The sequence below is a fragment of the Chrysochloris asiatica genome, unplaced genomic scaffold (genome assembly GCF_000296735.1).
Source record: "Chrysochloris asiatica unplaced genomic scaffold, ChrAsi1.0 scaffold00348, whole genome shotgun sequence".
NCBI lineage: Eukaryota > Metazoa > Chordata > Mammalia > Afrosoricida > Chrysochloridae > Chrysochloris > Chrysochloris asiatica.
In genome coordinates this window covers 249,131-271,152 of record NW_006408866.1, presented here as the reverse complement: position 1 = coordinate 271,152, position 22,022 = coordinate 249,131, and the positions used below count along the sequence as shown (strand labels likewise).

At 43.2% G+C, this 22,022-nt stretch overlaps 1 protein-coding gene across 1 annotated transcript in view; it reads left to right on the top strand.

Moving 5' to 3' along the window:
* TMC7 (transmembrane channel-like 7) overlaps nucleotides 1-22,022 on the top strand; it is a 58,787-nt gene that overhangs the window by 18,709 nt on the left and 18,056 nt on the right. Inside the window, exons 4-10 of the mRNA XM_006875970.1 lie at nucleotides 4,292-4,374; nucleotides 7,060-7,205; nucleotides 13,141-13,288; nucleotides 14,404-14,577; nucleotides 17,922-18,079; nucleotides 19,799-19,916; nucleotides 20,123-20,220. Of these exons, the coding sequence (XP_006876032.1) occupies nucleotides 4,292-4,374; nucleotides 7,060-7,205; nucleotides 13,141-13,288; nucleotides 14,404-14,577; nucleotides 17,922-18,079; nucleotides 19,799-19,916; nucleotides 20,123-20,220 (925 nt within the window). The remainder of the gene's footprint in view (nucleotides 1-4,291; nucleotides 4,375-7,059; nucleotides 7,206-13,140; nucleotides 13,289-14,403; nucleotides 14,578-17,921; nucleotides 18,080-19,798; nucleotides 19,917-20,122; nucleotides 20,221-22,022) is intronic.

Genomic DNA, 22,022 nt, shown 5'->3' with positions numbered 1-22,022 from the left:
GACTAGACATTTATTGAGTGCCCTCTGGATGCAGGCTCTGTCTAGGACTAGACATTTATTGAATGCCCTTTGGATACAGTTTTGGTGCTAGGACTAGACATTTAGTGAGTGCTTTCTGGGTGCAGGCTAGATGCTAGGACTAGGATTGGAATGAGCTGAGTTGTTACCAGACTCTTGGAGTCCTTAGACCTCATGCTTTCTACAGGGGAAGAATCCTCTGGAAATGCTCTGTGGGCCTCAGCATTCCTCCTGACCACTTTATTTCTGTTTTAGTTCCACTACATCTAAAAACAGAATTTGAAGAAAGCCGAAGCACTGACTTAGCCCAGGCACACTGGCTCCCACCCACGGTGATTTCTTGAGTGTTTGCTGTGTTCTTGTTTTCTAATACTACATTCATCATATAGATAAGTATTGACTGCTGCTAAGTGAACACGCTGGATCCCATTTCAAGGGCTAAATCTCCTGGTTGCTTAAGCTTCCTGAGCCTCAGTTTCCTAATCCATAGAATGGGGGTGAGAATTTAAACAATGAGATGATTCTTTCCTTATTTAAGTAACATCTCATATAATAATTAGCTCACTGAAAAATAATAATTATTGAAAACGAACTATAAATGTTATGCTTAATATAAATTTAAAATTATGAATAAGTATTTAAATCAAACTCATGATATGAATATAAAATAATATGTGTAAATTACTTAGCAAGGAGCTCTGGTAGTGCAGTAGCTAGAAGTTGGGCTGCTAAACACAAGGTCAGCAGGTAGAAACTACCAGATGTTCCACAGGAGAAAGGTGAGACTTTCTACTTCCACAAAAATTTACAGCCCTGGAAACCCTATGCATGTTCTCTATGAGTTGGAACCGACTGCACGGCACATCACCACCACCAAATCACTTAGCATAGTGCCTGTCACATGGAAAGCACTCCATAAAAAGTGGCTGTAAGCTTTGTCAATGTTGTTTCTTCCTAGAAGACCTGAATGGCATGTTGTCGCTGAATCTGGAGTCTGAAGAAAATGGAGCTGGACTCAGAGAATGGTCACCTAGCATCTCTTTTTGTCATTATTTCTTCTGACTACATCCCTCTCCTTGGACTCTGGGTGTGATGTTATAGGTTCAGCACTGGACTGCAAACCACAAGGTTAAATAGTTCAAGCCCACCAGCTGCTCCTCAGAAACTCTGTACAGGGTTGCTATGGGTCGGAACCGACTTGACGGCACTTTACAACAATAACATACCTGTCCTACCATACATACACTTTAAAAGAAAATTACCTAAGAAAGGTTTTCCTTAAAGATAGGATCAGAAGTCTCCCCCTTCCTTTTCCCACCTCCTGGGCATTGGGGGATACAGCAGAAACAACACGCAGGCATCCACAGTGAAGGTGGCCTTAGCAGAAGGTGTTGCTAAAGAAGTGAACTCACAAAGACATATACAACATCTCAATTTGGCCATGGGATCTTGTCTTAAAAGCTTGCAAACAGTTGGTCTCTATTTACTTGGAACAACAGAGGCAGAAAGAGAGTCAGAAACAAGAGGAGGAGGTGGACTGTGGGGCTAATTGCCTCCATGAACAGCTGCCTCCTTTGCCCTGAGACCTGAAGAACTGGATAGTGTTCAGCTACCACTACTAAACATTTCTATAAGAATCTTTTATCAAACAGGGTAAAATACAGAACAGAATTTCAAATTCTCATGGAGTCCAGATTATCTGAAGCCATGAGGGCTGGATGAACCCCTGAAACTATTGGCCTGAAAGAATTGTTACAACTTAAACCAAAAATATCCCCTGAAGTCTCCTTAAAACCAAACAACAGTTTGTCTAAACTCTTAAAAATAAAAAAGTCTGTCTTGAGCATTATCCTCTTGGATCAAACTGAGAACAGCAACTTGCAATGTTAGAAAGAAACCCTAGGAAGCAGTGTGTGTACATTAGTGAGGGAGGAACGACTCTGCAAAAAGAAGTTGTACAACTCCAATAATTTTCAGTGTCACTAAATGGTATGAGGGGGCTTCAAAACATTTGTAGAAACAATTTGATTGTCTTTTAATTCCATTGCCCCATGAACTTTCTGAAGTCCTTTCTTACATGTAGCTCCTTTTGAATTGGTGTATGTTTTTCTGTGTATATTTTCAGCAACAATAGCAAAATAACTATAAATCAGGGGGAAGAAAATTCAGGAAAGAATTCAGGCTACAGGCAGCTCTTGCTCTGTAGCACCTGGTGTCACCATGAGTCGGAACCGACTTGAGGGTTGTGTTTTGGGACCTAAAGGATAGTGAGTGAGGGGTAGAGTGGCAGGAAATGACATTGGAGAACTTCCCCAGCCAGCTCATTCCGTCCTGATGAGTCCTCCCCTGGGAGGATAACTCTCCCTCTGTCTGCCTATAACACATATTTCTGCTACCATTTGAGTTCCTGTAAGCCTGTCACTTGTCTGTCTCTGCATTTGTTGTTGAATGTTTCAAGGGCAAGAATTTCTTCCTACTCAATTTTTTTTATCCTCAACATCCATCAGGTACAGTGCGATTATGAAATGTTTTGTTGAATGAACAAATGAACACGTGCATGTTAGAATTATAAAACAGCAGATCTGGGATTGGCCTTAGGAGGAACTGGTTCAACTCCCTTATTTTAATAAAGGGGAAACTGAGGCCCAGCAAAAAGATGATAGATTGGGCTATTTTCCCCAATGTAATTGTGACTTTGCAGGGCCTCCCACTATGGGTGGAGAATACTTCTAGCCCTACTAATATTGCCCATGTGACTGGTTCTGTAAGTGGAATGTTTGGTGGAAATGTCTTTGCGTAGTGGTTACAAATGGGGCTGCTAACCTCAAGGTCATCAGTTCGAAACTACCAGCTGTTCCCGTGGAAGAAAGATGAGGTTTTCTGCTCCCGTAAAGATTTACAGCCTCGGAAACCCTATACAGGGTCACTATGAGTCGGAATTGACTCCACAGCACATAACAACAACATTGGGTTGCCCTAGTGCACTCCTGGGGTTTGCCATGAGAAGTGTATTCCCCCAGTTAGCCATTGCTCTTTCAGCCAAGCCCCCAAAATGAAGTCATGTGGGATAGACCTGAGCCCACCTAAAAGCCTGGAGTGCAGCCTGACTCAGCCTAAGTCAGCAGAATACACTCAAATTCAGGCCCATGAATTAGAAAGTAAATATTTGGTGTCTTAACTCACTAATACTTTGAGGTTGTTTGTTATACAGCAATAGTTGACTGATACAGGGGAGAAGCAAATTCATTTGCTTAAAGTTGTGTCACTGAAATTGATATAATAACAGTCTTGGTTGACATTTAAATACATGTATTCTTTGGATTTAAAAGCTTTGAGATTACTTGTTGTTAAGTGCTCTCGAGTTGCTGCCAACTCATAGCAACCCCGTATAGGAACAACTAGTGAGTTTGAACCATCAACCTTGTGGTTCAAATCGACTGCGGTCTGGTGCATATCCTACAGTGCTACAAGAAATATTGTTAATTGGATATTCTTAAAATGGTATAACAATTAGAGCAGTCACATACCGCAAAATGTGCAAGCATGAACCCCCAAACCGAAAACACACGTATGTGTACAAGCAGAAAATATATACACATAGTGTATGTGGATTCACATACAAAATGTATAGGAAAAGCATGCATTTCCAAATGTTTAGGGGGAAAAATGCTACAATACGCAATGCATTGGAGTTTGTTTGCTCCACGAATGAAAATCACACATATGTCCATACACAAATATACTGTATGTTGAACCAAAATCAAATCACAGCCACTACCATCAGCTCTATTCCACTCATAGCTACCCTGGATAGGGTTTCTGAGGCTGTAAATCTTTACAGGACTTTACAGAAAGTCTCATCTTTCTCCCAATTAGTGGCTAGAGGGTTTGAACTACTGACCTTGTGGCTAGCAGTCTAGTGCTTATTCTACAGCACCACCAGGGCTCCTTAAATGTGTGTATATGATGGTGGTGGTGGTGGTGTACTGTGGATTCAGTCCCAACTCACAGTGACCCTGTATTAGGGGTTTCTGAGGCTGTAAATCTTTACAGGAGGAGAAAGCCTCATCTTTCTCCCATGAGAGCACCTGGTGGATTCGAACTGCTGACCTTGTGGTCAGCAGCCCAACTCATAACCCACTATGCTACTGGAGTTCCTTAAATGTGTATATATGCATATGCATATATTCACAAATCATTTTTAGGTGGACAAACGATAGAAACTATATAAATATTTCCACTGATTTTCTTGTCTTTATTTTTTTTTTTACAGATATACAATGTACAATGTATCCAATAAGTAGCTCTGGACTCATTTACTTTTACAGCTATATCATAGACTTGCTTTCTGGCACTGTAAGTATTTAGCTCTCTCTGTACTTGGGATACTGAGAATGGGTTGATGGGAAAATGATTTCCTTATTTTCAATAATAAGAACAAAACATAGTATTGTGGTCAGAGAAACAGGGTTCGTAGTTGCCTGCAAGAAAGGATAACATTCACCCTCTGCTAGAATTAGACAGGAAATATGCTGGGCCGTTTTCAGCATTCAACCCTCTCCGAATTCCTACCACCTTCATACCAGTGTGGACCAATTAACTGAAATTAAACAGATAAAACATGTTTACATTCTTTGACAGTGAAAAAACGTTAACATTTTGTCAGTGGTTCAAAGTCGCCAGCTGCTCCTCAGAAACCCTGTACAGGGTCGCTATGAGTCAGAACTGACTCAATGGCACTTAACTACAACAGCAACAACAAAGACTACTTTGAAGGAGCCCTGGGGTGTATTGGTCAAAAACTTGGTTTTTGTTGTTGTTAGGTTTCCAGGATTGGGCAGTGTTTCGTTCTGTTGTGCATAAGGTCGCTATGAATCCATACTGACTCGATGGCACCTAACAACAACAACTCTTCTTATACTATTTGAGTAATTGAGTAAATCTTATCTAAAAAAATAAGTAAATAACAGTAGGAAAAGAAGACCCCATATTCTCTTCAGCTCTTCACCAAACCAGACCCACTGCCATCAAGTCGATTCCAACTCTTCATGACCCATAGAGTTTCTGAGGCTATGAATCTTTATGGGAGCAGGTGGCTTCATTTGGTGGGTCTGAACCGTTGACCTTTCAGTGAGCAGCCCAACGTCTAATCCACGACATGACTCTGCAAACTTGCATGACTGTGTGAAACCTGTTTATGTCACCCCAGATGGGTTTCTGGGCAGTTGCCAATCTCTTCCTCAAAGTCATGTAATCACACAGGACAGAGTCCACTGGGCCTGGAAAATCATTTCTTCGCTTTGATAATGAGTTTGGCTCACCTGTCCCACCTAAGGCTTTTCTTTCCCTGGGTGAAAATCACTTGACCATACCTACATGTGCTTATTTCTGGGCTCTCAGTTCTAGCCCTTTGATTTGTGTATATATCTACACCCTACGACTCTTGGATTACTCTTTCTGTAGGTCTTTTTTATTCTTGCTCCATTGTCTTGTTTTGTAAGTGGGAAATGTTGAGTCCTCCAATGTTGTTCTTCTCTCTTAGGATTGCTTTGACTCTCCTGGATCCCTGGCAATTCTATATGAATTTTAGGATTAGCTAGTCAATTTCAGCAGACACCTCCAGAGATTCTGATAGAGATTGTATTGAATATGTAGGTCAGTTTTGGGGAGTGCTGCCATCTTGAATATGTAGGTCAATTCAGGGAGTCCTGGTGTGGCGCTTGGGTTAATGTGTTAGACTGCAAGGTTGATGGTTCAAACTTACCAGATGCTTCTTGGAAACCCTAAACAGGGTCATTATGGGTCAAAACTGACTCGATGGCATTTACCAATAGCCATCTTAACAGCAGCCATGGGTTAAATGCTGGGCTGTTAAACGAAAGGTAAAACCCATTCGGGAGGAAGGTGTGGCAGTCTACTTCTGTAAGATGAAAGCCTCAGAAACCCTAAGAAGCAGTTCTACTGTGTCCTACAGGATTGCTATGTATGAGTTGCTAATCGACTGGATGGTAGTGGGTGTTGGTGGTACCATCTTAACAATATTAAGTCCTCCTATCCATGAATGGAGTCCTGGTGTGGTGCTGTGGGCTATTGCGTCAGACTGCAAAGTCGTTTGAACTGCAATGTCAGTGGTTCAAGCTCACCAGCTGCTCCTTGGAAACCCTATAGAGGGTCGCTATGGGTCAGAATCGACTCGATGGCACTTAGAAACAACAATCCATGAATGGAGAAAAGATTAAAGTTGTCAAGTTCTTGGATCAACCCTCAACACTCACGGAAGCAGCAGTCAAGAAATCAAATGACGTATTACATTAGGCAAATCTGCTGCACAAGACCCCCAAAGAGATGGATTGGCCAAGTGGCAGCATCAGTGGACTCAAATGTGATAACAGTAGTGAGATTGGCCCATGATCGGGCAGTGTTTCGTTCTGCTGTGCATAAGGTCTCTATGAGTCGGTACCGACTCGATGGCACCTAACAACATCCATGAACATAAGGAGCTCTGGGAGCGTAGTGGTTACGAGTTGGGCTGTTAACCTCAATGTCAGCCGTTTGAAACTACCAGCTGTTCTGTGGGAGAAAGATGAGGCTTTCTGCTCCCCTAAAGATTTATAGCCTCAGAAACCCTATACAAGGTCATTATGAGTTGGAGCTGACTCCACGGCACATAACCAACCAACCAACCAATCTGTGAACATGCGATGCCTGCCTGTTTGTTTGGATCTCCTTTAATTCCTTTCACTAAGTTTACACTTTTGCTAAACTTATCCCTAAGTATTTTATTCTCATTGACACTGTTTGTCAACAGAATTTATTTCTATTCATTTCCAGATTTTTTTTCAGTTTATTTTGAATGCTCAAATCTATCAGTGCTGTGTTTCCCAAACACTGACCGAGCACTTCCTCAACCAGGGAGAATGTGCTGGTCTTTAGGGGAACGGCAATGAACAAGACCCTGGAATCTGAGTTCTCTGAGGTTAGTGACTTTCTCTCCTGCGGTGTACTCATTGGTCTGACCTCACCCCTTGGGCTTTGTTTCAGGGATTCTTGGAGGAGACCTCTCTCTTTTACGGACATTATACCATTGATGGAGTGAAATTTCATAACTTCATCTATGACCTTCCTCTGGCTTATTTGATAAGCACCATTGCTTACCTGGCCTTGAGTCTCCTTTGGATAGTGAAAAGGTAACATTGGTCCACTAATTGCATTTCTTAAAGTCTGTTGGAAATCTGGGTTCTGGGAGTTACTGCCCCATGGCTGAGAGAGTCCATGGGTGGGCTTTGTGAGGAAAGGTTTGTAAATGGGTGAGCAGCTGAGCACACCAGCAGGGAATGGAACCAGAATTTGGGAGCCAGAAGTAGCAGCCTGAAGTTCTTCAATCAAACACAGGCCCCAAATCATACTCTGACCTTATCTTTGCTCTGATATGATAGATATTAGTCAGGTCTCTTTTAGGTTGCAAGTGGCAGAAAGCCAACTCTGCTAACTGGAGCAAAGGGGACTTTGAGTGGTTCAGGGAACTAACAGAAGAAGGAAATTCCAAATTACAGCAAGGACAAGGAGGTAGTTATAGTTGGAATAAACAAAAGTAAGGGCTCTCTTGTCTCTGATTCTCTTTCCATCAGTCCGTGGCTTCTTGGGCCATGGGTGCAGACATCCTGGGAAGCACCTTGTATGCTCTATGTCATTTGAGTACCCAATCCTAAACCAATCAACTGTAACCATGGGGAGCAGTGCCTGTGATGGGTCCCTATTGGTTCAAGTGTCCGATCCCCTGATTCTTATGAGTAGGGCCACGTAAGAATATGGCATTTCCCATGGTGGCCAAGTGGTCTCCTGGAAGAAAAGAATTATCTTCAGTCAGGGAGGCCTGGGTTTGATTCCCATCCAATGCGTCTACACATTTGTAGGTGTACACGTATTGTGTGATGCTGAATAGGGTTCAGTGGAGCTTCCAGACTACAGTGAACTAGGAAGAAGTCTTGATGGTCTTCTCAAAATCTGCCAATGAAAGCCCTATGGTCCTATTGACAGATGATCATGAGACTGTCACATGACCAGAGAACATTTTGTTGTGTTATGCATAGGATTGGCATGAATCGGGGTCTCTACTCAACAACAGCTAATAACAACTTCAACTAATTTAATCAACAACTGTCATGAAAAACACAGTAACTCAAACACAAGGGAAGTTCTTTCTTACCTGACAGTTCTAGCTAGGGATGCAGGTTAGCATGGTAGATGTCTTCTTGGAGTCATTCTGGGACTCAAGTTGACCAAGCTTTTGCCATCTTCAACATATGACTCTGAAGGTCCTTCTGAGGGCTGATCGGAAAAAGAACATGGAAAAGCATCAGAAAAAGAACATGGAGGAGCTAGCTGTGAAATTGCTGCATGCCACTCTCATCCCATTGGCTACAACTCAGTCACGTGGCCATTGCTAGCTGCAAAGGAAGCTCCTAAATGCCCCTGGTTGGACAACCACTTCCTAGCAACAGCACTATACTATGTATGGAAGTGGAGCCACACAGTTTTGACATCTAGCTTGCACCTCTCCTGCAATGTGTCCTGCAACACGTTTTACTAACGAGATAAAAGATGACAGAAGTGAGCCAAGGTCAGAGGGACCTATTCCCACCAAGATAGATGAGCCAGAAGTAGACCTCACCCTTAGGACACAGGGTCCCTGCACTGTGAAGCTCCCAGATCCAGGGGAAGATTGATGGCAAGACACATAGAGATCTCCAAGGAATGCTGGGCCTGTGGATGCTGAAAAGGGACAAAGGCCTAGAGCTGAGAAAGAGAGAATGCTTTCTAGAGCCGGCACTCTAGATTTGGACTTCTACCCTCCCCTAAACTGTGAGAGAATACATTTCTGCTTGTTAAAGCCATCCACTTGTGGTATTTCTGTTACAGCAACAGCCAATCACTAAGACCACCACCTCGGAGTCTACACTTTTAAACAGTGATAGAAATTCTTTGCTATGAACTTTTGGACCACTTCTCTTATCTTTGTGGCCCATTGGTATCTTGGTTCCTAACGCTGCAGTAACTGAAACACCACAGGTGGATAGCTTTAACAAACACATTTTCTGGTAGTTCTGGAAGTTCAAAGTCCAAATCAGAGTCTCTGCTGTGTCAATAGCCCAACAAGAAAATGGTTTTCAATTTGGTTCCTTGACTTGTACAATGTCCTAACATGGGGGTGTCTGTGTCTGGGGTGCTCTTGTTATAACTCAGAAGTGATTAGATTTGGAACCCACCCTAACTGGCTGTGATCTAATTCACATAGCAAAGAATGATTTCCAAACAAGATTACATTCACAGGTACAGGATTCCAACACCTATTTTTGGGGACAGAATTTAATTTGTAACAACTTCTTGTTGTTATATGCTGCGGAGTTGGTTCTGGCTCGTAACGACTTTATGCAGAACAGAACAAAACAGTTCCCAGTCCTGTGTCATCCTCACAATTGTTGTTACGCTTGAGCCCATTGCAGCTGCCACTGTGCCAACTAGTAACAACTAGTGAGTCCTCAAAATATCCACTTTCTACTGCAGACACCTGTGTGTGGCATGTGGTGTTTTTATATTATGTACAAGGGTACTTTTTGTTTTCTCATGGAAGCCTTTTGATTGATTAAAAAATCTGAAATGTACCACAGATGCAGGTGGTTTAAACAGGTGCTCACTAATTTGTTAGATTTGTCATTTTTGTTTTTTCATGATCCATCAACCACACATTGACCAGGTGGCAAGACAGTCGAGGCATCTGCTCTCAAGGAATTTAAAATTCATTGAGAGTAAGGGACCAAACACAGTAAGTGAGAAATAAGATCATTGCAGATTAGGTTCATTGTTTTGAAGGGAATAAAAAAGGGGTCCACAACTTATATTGATGGGGAGTCCAACCCATGGGGTGACTATTGTAGTTTATTTTTGCAGTTATTTTTATTGTTGCCTATGAGAATATACAGCAAAACCGAACACCAATTCCAACAATTTCTGCATGCACAGTTCAGTGACATTGTTTACATTTTTGAATTCTGCACCCAGCCTCACCCTCTGTAAAACCAATAATAAAATAAATAAGCATGGTACCAACCATCCCTCCCATAGCACTCTCTACTCAGCTGGGCTTGATAACTCCTTGCAGTATCCACACAGAACTCAGACACCATACTCTGAGTTAATGGGTTTATTGGGAAAATTGTAGGTTACAGTTTAGGGTTAGAAAGCTCAGGGTACAATTCTTATAGTTAGGACAGCCTGTCCTCGGCTATGCCCACAGTCAGGCTAGTCTCTGCCCAGATAATGTTACAAAGCTCTTTCGGACTGCTGATAAATGCCCAGCGGACCCTCCACTCCTCTAAGCTTCAGCCTGAAGGTACTCAGCTCTAGGTCCTCCAACTAAGTACCTGAAGGGAACCCACTCCACAAGTGAACCTCCTGCCCAAAGGCACTCAGTTTTACTTGCCCACCCCTCCGTCTTGTGGTCTGGGTCTTGGTTCTGCTGCTCATGCTCCTCTGCCCCTCTTCTGGTGTAGTAGTTTTCTGTCCCCTGGGACAAGGACCAAGGGATCTCAGGGTCCAAATGATGCACTGCTTTCCTGGCTCTCCTTTGAGAGTAGCTAGATTCCCCTATCTGCTACTGAGATGACTCATTTTATTATACCCAGCAGAATGGCAACGGTGATAAGTCACAATTAGTCCTATTAGTCACAATTAGTCACTCACAGCTGAATCATAGACTCTGTCAGCACCTTCCCTCCACCACCTTCTGTTATCCAGACCTGGTGGGAATTTACAAAGATTATGGTTAGAAGAGACATTAAGTAATTCACTGAGGTTTTCCTCTCATTAACAGACTCACTGTTCCTTAAGTGTCCTATTTAATCTTTCAAGTAGTTGTCATTAATTTGATCCCATGTAGATAGATCTTAAACATGCATACTGTCTACTGAATCTTGGTTTCCCTGGCATACCACTATAAAATAGACACTGGAAGGGGAGAGAAAGGAATAGCCAGAAATACCACCATAGAAAGCTTGTTAGTCTGTCTTCTACCTATAACTGATTGGAGTACCTAAAATGGGGCTACAACATGCCCAGCGAAGGAGGCTTCCTGTGGAGCCTCTGCATTACACAAGACCATAGGTGGAATCCTGAACAGCATCCAGAATCTTCTGAGAGGAAATTTCCACTTGAAAGGACAAGCAGACCAGCCTGGAATGGCCAGAAGAACAGAATATACTGCCTGAAAGAAAGACTGACAGGAAAAATACAAAACAATATAGGCAGGCCGACTGATTACTACAAGAACAAACAAGTAGCTTGCCCAAGAAACATCAAGTGGACGGGTCCCCCTCAGGGCAAACCCCCTTCTAAGACTAACGCTCAATGGGAATGCACTCTGATTGGTGACCACATTCGTTACCAATAAGAGGAAGTGAGGGAAAAACAGCAATGAAACTGCAAGTTAAGCCCTACAACGCTGAATAGACTCCGGTGAACCTGGATGGAGACTTGGTTGTCCAACAGTGTGCCAAGTCCAGGAGACTCTTGGGCCCAGAGTCAGTGACATAGCCACAGAGGACTAGAGTGGAGAGTGAAGTCCAGCTGATAAGAAGAGAGGACACATGCATAAGTACACCCACACTTGCAGATAATACCCACTTGACCTGGCTTCAATGGCTGGATGATCAGAGCTTAACCGGAAGAAGAAAGAAGAGAGAAAAAAGAATAATCTGATACAATTTGATGAACTTGACCGACACCTATGGAAGCAGTAACTCAAAAGAGTGTACAAATCTTCACAGCGAGGATCATTCCCACCTCCTCTGCACACAGAGAGGACAGGGATGAGCAACTTGGACATTGGCTACCCAAAATGGGGAGGCTACAGAGGCAAGAAGTGACTGGCTTACAAGCTTTCAAGAGGGAACCTAGATCCAGAGGGCATGGAGCAAGGTGGAATCTCCACTGAGTAGTATCCATTCTGCCTAGTCGGGGCTGATGAAAGGAGATGCAGATGGTCTCTTGCGATACAATAGCCAATAATTGTTATCAGGACTGATTGTAAGGGCTGGAAACGTAAAGGTAGATGTTTTGGGGCAAAGGGAGGGGAGTGCAGTCTAGGAGCAGAGGTCCCTGGACCATCAAAGAAGAGCGGAGAACGGAACCCTACCCAGAGAGGCAGTGATGCCAGGGATGGAGGCAGAGACGATGTGGGAAGATGGAGTGGCTGGGGACTTTGGACCTGGAGAGGGAGAGGGGCTGTATGTGGACAACCGGGGTGGGGGGCAGGCTTGTGGGGTACACCTTTTGCCCTTTGGTTGATGGATGATTCATGGAAGGGATTGTAACCATGGCAAGGAAACGAAAAGACGGTATCAATGTGAAGCTGATGTCCTCCTATGTAAACTATCACATAATTCACAATAAAACATTTTTTTTAAAAAAGTGCATAATGCTGAAGGCAGACCTCCTTTACTAGTTAAGCTAAAATTAATAGGAATCAACTTGATGACAATGGATTTGGTTTTTGGTTTCATTGTTGGTTTAAAAATGACATCCAGGGATATTTTTGTCTAAAACTTAAAGATTATCTCAGGGCAGTGGTATCAGGGGTTTATCCAGTGTCCATGACACCAGAAAAACTGGATTCCAGAAAACTTTTTAAATTTTGTTTTGCATTTTTCCTCCTTTTGATCAGGTTTCTTTTGTATGACAACACAATTTAGCTGGAAACCAAAGGATGGAAAGGTACCATTCATGGTAGGGGGAACCACAAGTGCAAAGGCCCTGACGCAGGAGTAGAGACATTTATGTACTTATGGAAATGAAAGATAGCCAGTGGCCCTATGGGAGCAAAAATGGCAGAACTAGAACATGTTAGACCTCTAGGTTAAAGACATGGATGGATGAAAGGAAATTGTTTTCAACAAGGATATATCTAATTAACTACAACATATATTTAGAATGGGCCCAAACTTGAGCATGTTGGAATGGGCAGAATATGTACCCATATCTAACTTTTTTCTTCTGAGACAAAGCCAATTTGCAGGGCTGTATTTTGCTGCTATTCTTATAAGAAGGATGATTGTGATTTGGGGTCAGGTCTGTGGAAGGGTTCAAAATCAACCTGATTCGGAGTGAGGAGCACTTCCAGAGTTACTGCAACAAGATCTTTGCTGGCTGGGACTTCTGCATCACCAACCGCAGCATGGCAGACCTCAAGCACAGCAGTTTGCGGTACGAGCTCCGAGTGAGTGCTACTTTCTCTTCGCTGATTCCTTGCCAATAGGGTTGTGCCTAGGAGGAGGCGAGTTTGCAGCTTACAGAGGAGCTAGATGAAGTCCAGGATCTCTCTGGTGCTTAGCTAGTTTCCCCTGGGTAGTCTGCAAGAGAGGCTCCCTGGCTGCTGCAAACTGTTTGTGCTCAGCCTCTGAATGAAAGATGGATGGTTCAAACCCAATCGGCAGTATTGCTAAAGATCTAAGATTAAGATGTCAGCCAAGGGAACCCTATGGATTCGTTCTATTCTGGGGTTACCATGAGCTGGAATAGTCTTGACAGCAACTAACACTTTGTAGAGAACAACTTGTTGGGGTTGATCACCATAGATCCAAGCAGGATGGTGGGCTTAGGAACTGGGTGGGACTGGGAAGGAAGGTAGAAACTCCATAAGGGTGGAAGGAGATGATGTCCTTCTTCCACCTTCTCCCACTTTATACCATTATTTCCCACCTGAGAACCTGCTGTAAACATTCCTGATGCCAGGAGAAATAGCATTCAAGAGGGAATGCTATCGTGATTGAGTGGAGCGGAGAGAATATGAATTTTCAAATTAATTAGAAGAAAATCAATAATAAATGGCTTTTTAATCCAACCCACCAAAAAAACAGTGTGACAGACAGTGAAAACCTTAATAAAGATGGAAGGAATCAAATCAAATATATTATTTGTTACATTGAATGTGAACATGTTAAATTCTCCTATTTAAAACAGAGACTGCCAGATTGGGTTAGGGGGAAAAAAAATCAACCACCCATATACTGTTTAAAGAAACTACATATGGTGGTGATGGTTGTGTGCCACTGAGTTGGTTCTGACTCACAGAGACCCTGAATAGAGTTTTCAAGGCTGTAAATCTTTTCAGGAGCAGAAAACCTCATCTTTCTCCCACAGAGTAGGAGGTTTGACTTGGACCTTTGGTAGACACGAGAACTAGTTGGGCTCAGCCTAGAAAGCCATCTTGTGGAAGGGGACTATTTAAGAAAAACTATTTAAGAACAAGATGGCTAAGGAGGGATAGGATGATTTCGCACGCAGATAGCCTCCCAGCCCAGTGCTCACCAGTGACTTTTCTTTGATCCTCAGGCAGACCTGGAAGAGGAGAGAATACGACAGAAGATAGCAGAAAGGACCTCGGAGGAAACAATAAGGATTTACTCTTTGAGACTGTTGTTGAACTGCATTGTTCTGGCTGTTTTAGCGGCCTGCTTTTATGCAATCTATAGAGCAACTATATTTTCACAAGAACACATGAAAAAAGTAAGTACTCTGTGGAAATGAACTTTTCATCTGGTTGTCGTCAAGTCGATTCTGACTCATAGCGACCCTGTATAGGGTTTCCAAGGAGCGGCTGCTGAGTTTGAACCACTGATCCTGTAGTTTAACCTGACCTTGAAGTTCAGCGCATTAACCCACAGAGTCACACCATCTGGTTGGACACTGCAAAGCTGTGAAGTAGCAGCCATTATTATTTCTCTTCTATGGATGGTGGCGCAAATTAGGCTGATATGATGTTAAGTGCCGTCCAGTCAGTACCAACTCATAGTGACCCTGTATAGCATTTCCAAGGAATGACTGGTGAGTTTGAACCACCAACCTTGTGGTTAGTTGTCCAGTGCTTACTGTGCCACACCGAGACTCCGGCTGATATGATTGTTGTTAAGTGCTGTCAAGTCGTAGCAACCCTGTAGAGTTTCCAAGGAGCGGCTGACGAGTTTGAACTGCCGACCTTGTGGTTCAAACTTACCTTGCAGTCCAGTGCTCTATCCCATAGGACCACACCAGGACTCCATGTGATTTGATAGAAATCTAAAAATCACAGGTGATCAATTTCTAGTTTTCAGAAACATTACAAAATGTCCAACACAGATTTGAGGTGCCTGTTCCTCCTGGGGTTCATAATATAGCAGTTGTTAGCATTCTGGCTGTGGAGGGAAGGGGCCTGGATTTCGTTCCTGACTCTTCTTACTAGCTGGGGCCTCCATTTACCTAAAATAACAGTGGGCACAAAAGTCCAGTTTGGTCTAATGACTTTGCTTCAAAAAGCCAGTCATCAGTGACCCAGCTCCTGTCTCATCCTTAGGGATGGCCTTCTTCTGCAAGGTATAAGATAACACGCCCCATTGTACATATTCTAGCCAGTGCAAAGGGGATGAAGGGAAAAGAGGGAGTGGCCCTATCCTTTAAGGGCATAACTGAAAAGTTGCACTTAATCCAGGGGGCTTAAAAAAGTTCACAGAGAAATAGAATCCAAAGATAATAGACTTCCTAGAGCAGCTAAAAGAACAGAAGATACTTCTTGAAAGAAAGACTGACAGACTGACAGGAAAAATACAAAACAATAACGGCAGTCTGACAGTTTACTACAAGAACAAGCAAGTTGCTTGCCTGGAGACATCAAGGCAAATGGTCTGGCCTCCTCAGAACAAACCCCCTTTCAAACTAAGACTCAATGGGAATGTTGTTGTTAAGTGCTGTCGAGTCGGTTCCGACCCATAGCGACCCTGTACAGGGTTTCCGAGGGTGTAAATCCTTACGGGAGTAGAAAGCCTCATCTTTCTCCCGCAGAGCGGCTGGTAGTTTCAAACTGCTGACCTTAAGGTTCGCAGCCCGATTCGTAACCACTACGCTACCAGAGCACGTTTGTCACTGATAAGGGGAAGTGAGGGAAAAACAGCAATGAAGCTGCGAGCTAAGCCCTACAACATTCAGTAGACTCCTGTGAACCCAGGTGGAGACTTGGTTGGCCCGCAGTGTGGCAAGACCTGGGGACTCTTGGGCCCAGAGTCAGTGACATAGCCACAGGGGACTAGAGTGGAGAGTGAAGCATCCAGCTGATAAGAAGAGAGGGCATATTCACAAGAACATCCACACTTGCAGATAATACCCACTTGACCTGGCTTCAACGACTGAATGATCAGAGATCAACTAAAAGAAGAAAGAAGAGGAAAAAAAGAGTGATCTGATACAATTTGATAAACTTGACCTACACCTATGGATGCAGTAGCTCAAAAGAGGGAACAAATCTTTACAGCAAGGATCATTCCCACCCCCTCCATACACAGAGTAGACAGGGATGGGCAACTTAGACATTGGCTACCCAAAATGGGGGACTTCAAAGGCAAGAAGTGACTGGCTTACAAGCTTTCAAGAGGGAATCTAGATCCAGAAGGTGTGGAGGAAGGTAGAATCTCCACTGAGTAGTATCCAATCTGTCTAGGTGGGGCTGATGAAATGAAATGCAGATAGGTCTCTTGTGATACAATAGTGAATAATTATTATCAGGACTGATTATGAGGGTTGGAAATATAAAGGTAGACATTTTGTATCAAAAGGAGGGGAGTGATTTACTTTGCAGTCCAGGAGCAGAGGTCCCTGGGACCATCAAGGGAGAAGAGCAGAGTGCAGAACCCTACCCAGAGAACAGATAAGGAGGCAGAGATGATGATGTAGAGAGATGGAGTGGCTGGGGACTCTAGACCCAGAGAGGGAGAGGAGCTGTGTGCTAATGACTGGGGGGACAGGCTTGCAGAGTATACCCTTTAGTTGGTTGATGATTCATGGAGGTGATTGTAACCATGGTAATGTAACGATATACGATAGGATGAATGTAAAGCTAATGCTCTCCCATGTAAAGTATCACATAATTCACAATAAAACAAAACAAAAAGATAATAGATTTTTTCCATGAACTTTTGAAAGCCCCCTTGTAACTTCACTTTGGCCAGAATTTAGCCACATAGTTGTCCCGAACTAGAAGGCAGGTCAGGAAATTTAGTCTTTATCTTGGATAAGTGTCTGTTTGGCTACATAGTAAAAGAAGGAGAGAATGGTTATTTTAAGTGAATTGTTGTCATTTGGTATCATTGAGTCAATTTTGACTTCTAGTGACCCGATGTGACAGAGAACTGTCCCCTAGGGTTTTGTAGGCTGCTACCTTTATGGATGTAGGTTTCTAGGTTTTTCTTCTGTGAAGCTACTGCATGGGTTTGAACCACCAACCTTTGGGTTAGCAGTTGAGTGCTTAACCATTGGAGCACCAGGTCTCCTTACAAGTGAATTAAAATGAATCAACCCACTTGCATGAAGTCAATCTGACTCATGGTGTCTCACCTCTTGTGTTACAGGGTAGAACTGTTCACAACAGGGTTTTCTTGGCTGTGACCTTTCAGAAACAGATTGCTAGGCCTTGGAAATATTTTTTTAGATTGCCTGTTGATATAGATTATATGGAGATTTTAGTCTTCACCTTAATAAACCGAATGGAACTAAGTTTTCTTCCAGCAAGGTACTAAATTGTGGTTCTTTTGTTTTAACATCCAAGGAAGAAGATGACTTAAAAATTTTTTGTTGTTATAGTGAAACATAACAAAACATTTGCCATTTTAACCATTTTTTAGTGTCCTTAATTACACTCAAAATTGTTAAATAGCTAGGAAATGGCTGTGTTTGACAACATAAGCCATTGTTTACACTGAGTAACAGATGTGTTTTGCTTTGTATTCTTGCCAAACACGTACAGCTGAGTTCTTATAAATTCCGTTTATTTGTGATGCAGCTTTGTTTATTATGCTTTTGACCAATGAACTTTGTTACCTTCCTAGGAAATTGACAAGATGGTGTTTGGAGAGAACCTCCTGATCCTGTATTTGCCCTCTATTGTGATCACGCTGGCCAATTTTATCACCCCAATGATCTTTGCCAAGATCATCCACTATGAAGATTATTCCCCAGGCTTTGAGATCCGCTTGACAATTCTTAGGTAACACCTGAATCCAGGATGATCAACACATTAAGCAGACCACCACTTGTCCATGGCAGACATTACTAATCAATTGTGGTATATGTTTCTCCAGAGCCAAGAATCCTCCTTGACTCCAATCAGAGTTTGTATACTCAGTGAAATTTCCTCTTGGTCCCTGAATTAGCACGTTGACAGCTGAAGTTGTAGGGTAGGGCCCTGGGAGGATGGATGTTCTGAAAATGCCAGAGATGAAAGTGCATTTAAAGGGTCCAGGAAGTCCACAAATGTGTGGGAACTGTGTTGGACTGGCAAGTTTTCTTTCTGCTTCTCAAAATGTCCACCATTACACTCGCCTCTTAATTGTTTGTTTTTCAGTGTTTTTATTTTGAAAATGCAGTAATCAGAAAAGCAGGGTAGATGGTTAATATGAACCCACATGTGCCTGTCAATTAATTCCACCCATTATCAGTGTCTACTAATTGTGTTTCATCTCTTCTTCCCACTTTTGCTGTTGTCTTTTTTTTTTTTTTTTTAAGTTTTTATTGTGAACTGAGTGATAGTTTACATGGGAGAACATCAGCTTTACACTATCGTTTCATTGCAATGATTACAATCTCCTCCATGCATCATCATTCAACAGTATTTGCTTCCATTCCCTGCTTTTTTTGGGGGGTGGAATATACACAGAAACCCCAGGAATATATAATCATTTAAATAACCAAAGGGCACATTCTGTGAGTCTGCCTCTTGACTGCTAGCAGCCAGTCCCTCTCTTTCCATGAGTCCAGAGTCCTCAGCTGCTCCCTCTTTCCATGTCCTCATCTCTGCCTCCATCTCTGGTATCACTACATGTCTTGATAGGGTCCTGCATTCCTCTTGTGCTCTTCTTCCTTGATGGTCCTAGGGTCCTCTGTTCCTGGACTGTGCTGCTGTCTTTTAAAGCAAACCTCAGGCAACAGGCCATTTTATTTCCAACATGTCAGTATATACGAGGGAGCTTCAGAACGTTCTTGGAAAATGAAATGAAAAGATATGAATTTTTCCATGAGCTTTTGGAAACCCTCTCGTATGTGTCTAAGGGATGACTTTTTATTTTTAACGTAAACATCGTCACACCAATAAAATTAGCAGTCCATTGCTCTCATACAGTCACGGTTGGATTTCTAGGTTTGTTCCAATCAGGACCCAAGCAAAGCCCACACTCAGCCTTTGTTTATTATGTCTCTTAAGCCTCGTCGGGAGAAAGATGAGGCTTTCTGCTCCCGTAAAGATTTACGGCCTCAGAGACCCTGTACAGGGTTGCTATGAGTCGGAACCGACTCCACAGCACATAACCACCACCAACCACCACCAAGCCTCTTGTATTCTTTAAGAATTCCTCCTCTCCTTTAAATATGCCCTTGGTTTGTGGAAGACACTGGGTCGTTTGTTCTGTTGAAGGTCCCCTATTCTGTATTTAGTTCATTGCATCATGGTAGTGTTTAATTTGTTTTCCATCCCCTGTAGTCCCCGTCAACACTGTGTAGACTAAGATATTTTTGTTAGATTCCATTTCAGTTCTTTAGTTATGGAAACTTCATTGGTGATACTGTGAACTTCCTGTCACATTCCACTGAAGGCACATAATGGCAGGTGACCCCACACTTAGTGATGGCATGGGTTTTCATTTAAGCGAGGGCGGCCAGCCTACCTGAGAGCTGCCTTCTGCCTTCCCTTTCCTCTCTCTCATCTCTGAAGGTGTGTCTTCATGCGACTGGCCACCATCTGTGTGCTGGTGTTAACCCTGGGCTCCAAGATCACATCCTGTGACAACTCTACATGTGAACTCTGTGGCTACAACCAGAAACTCTACCCGGTAAGGCCGCTGGAGGGGTGATTGTGAAAGACAGTACCATGGCTTAGAATCCCAGCATCCTCTCTAGTAGGGGCTTGAAAGCCAGAGTCTGTTGGGCTCAGAGGTGCATCTGCTGGTGCCCTAAGCAGCAGGGTCTGGAGATGGACAAGGTAATGGAGATCATTCCACGTCGGCTTCTCAGTGTCGCTTGCTCTTTTTGGTTTCAGTGCTGGGAGACCCAGGTTGGGCAGGAAATGTACAAGCTAATGATCTTCGACCTCATCATCATCTTGGCTGTGACGCTTTTTGTGGATTTTCCTAGAAAGTAAGTGTGAGGGGTGCTCCTCTTACCCCGTAATCATAGCCACTCTCCATCGGTGACTTTCAGCAGCTCCAGGGCCACCAACCTTGTAGCCCATGAACTGCACCATCTTAAAAGACAGCTTGAAGAGTGAGAATGGCACTGATTTTCACACGACCTCCATAGGGAGGACTGCCCGCCTGTCAGTGTAGACCCTCCAGGTTTCTACCCAGGAACGCCATGTTTCCTGGTGTAGGTTCAAGCCCTGGCATTACTGCTTGCTAGTCCTGTGAACTTGACCAGTTATTTCAGCTCTGTGCCTACTTTCTCATTCATAAAATGTGGAGGTAATCATAGCAATACCTAAGTCATAGGATTCAATGCAATCATGCAGGTATAATACTGAGAACACTTAACTGATGCATGGTGTTACCTGCTTTGGTGACCCCCATACACAAGGGAGCCAAACAGTGGCAGCTCCCGTGCCATCCTCCTGATTGATTAGATTGTTGTGATCCCTGTAGTGCTTCCATGGGCTGGGTTTCAGAATTAATCGATTGCCAGGCCTTTCTTCCTAGTCTGCCTAAGTCTGGTAGCTCTGCTGAATCTGGTTCAGCATCATTGTTGTTAATTGCCGAGTCGTTGCAAGCACACAAACCTTCAGTAACCGACCGATGGCAGCTGTGCGTGAATTTCATTGGCCAGGAGTCGGACCCAGGTCTCCCACATCGAAGGCAAGCGTTCTCCCACTGAACAACCACTGAACATTCATTGCTGCCACTGAGCTGACTGTGACTCTTAGAAAACATATAGTAAGCACTAGACAAACTGTTCACAGTCAACCACATGACTATCCCTGTGATCCTTATTCTCAGCAGCTTCTCAACTCTTAGATGAAGCTCTTCACTGTATCTGTCCCCCCCTCCCCCACACACACACACACTCTCCAGGTCACAATGAGTTGGAATCAACTCAATGGCAGTGGGTTATGCCAGAGGTCCAGTAACCACCTTAAAAATAAACAGGAAAAGGGAGTGGTTTTTATTGTTTTTGTTTTTTCAACAGCAGGCAGATTTATTGCAAGTAAACCTGGGGCACTCAGTCACGAGATACCAAAAGCCTCGGTTTTGTTTTTTTTCAAATGATACAAGTATGTAATGAATTTAAAGATGATTAGATATCAAATAAATACAGAAGTCTTGAGAAGAGTGAGGGATCTCTTTTGTTACCCAACCACCTAACCCCACAGTCATATCCCACTCTGAAGAGGGGTGTCTTTATCAACACTTTGGGGTAGATCAAACCATCTTTAAACAAAACAAGCGTTTCCTTAAATACACGTGTAAGCAAATGCACACAGTTTGGTTGGCAGTGCTTTTCCCCATAAATGGAATCCGTGGTATATAACTTGAGGTTCTTGGTTTTCTCCTTCAAACAAAAATGTCGTGACCTACTTTCCATGAGGTTTCCTCAGTCATTCTAAGGACTGTGTAGCGTACCCTACTGTGTCCATGGCCTCTACTGATGGACATTTAGGTTGTTTACAGTATCTTTGCGAATACATGGCAATGCTACAGTGAACAACTGCGAAGGTTTCTCTCAGGTGCCTGTTCCTAGGGTTTCTATAAGAAGTGTCTCAGTTCTAGGAGGTGGAACTGCAGAAGCTCTTCTCTGTGTGGCCACAAGGCTGCCCACATCACTTATTCCCACTATCACCCTTTGAAGTACATTGCATTACAGTCCACTCACATTTCAGATGAGGTGAATGAGGCTCCAAGAGGTCCATCAACTTCTCTACGTTCATTTAGCCAGGGTTGGAGACTCAG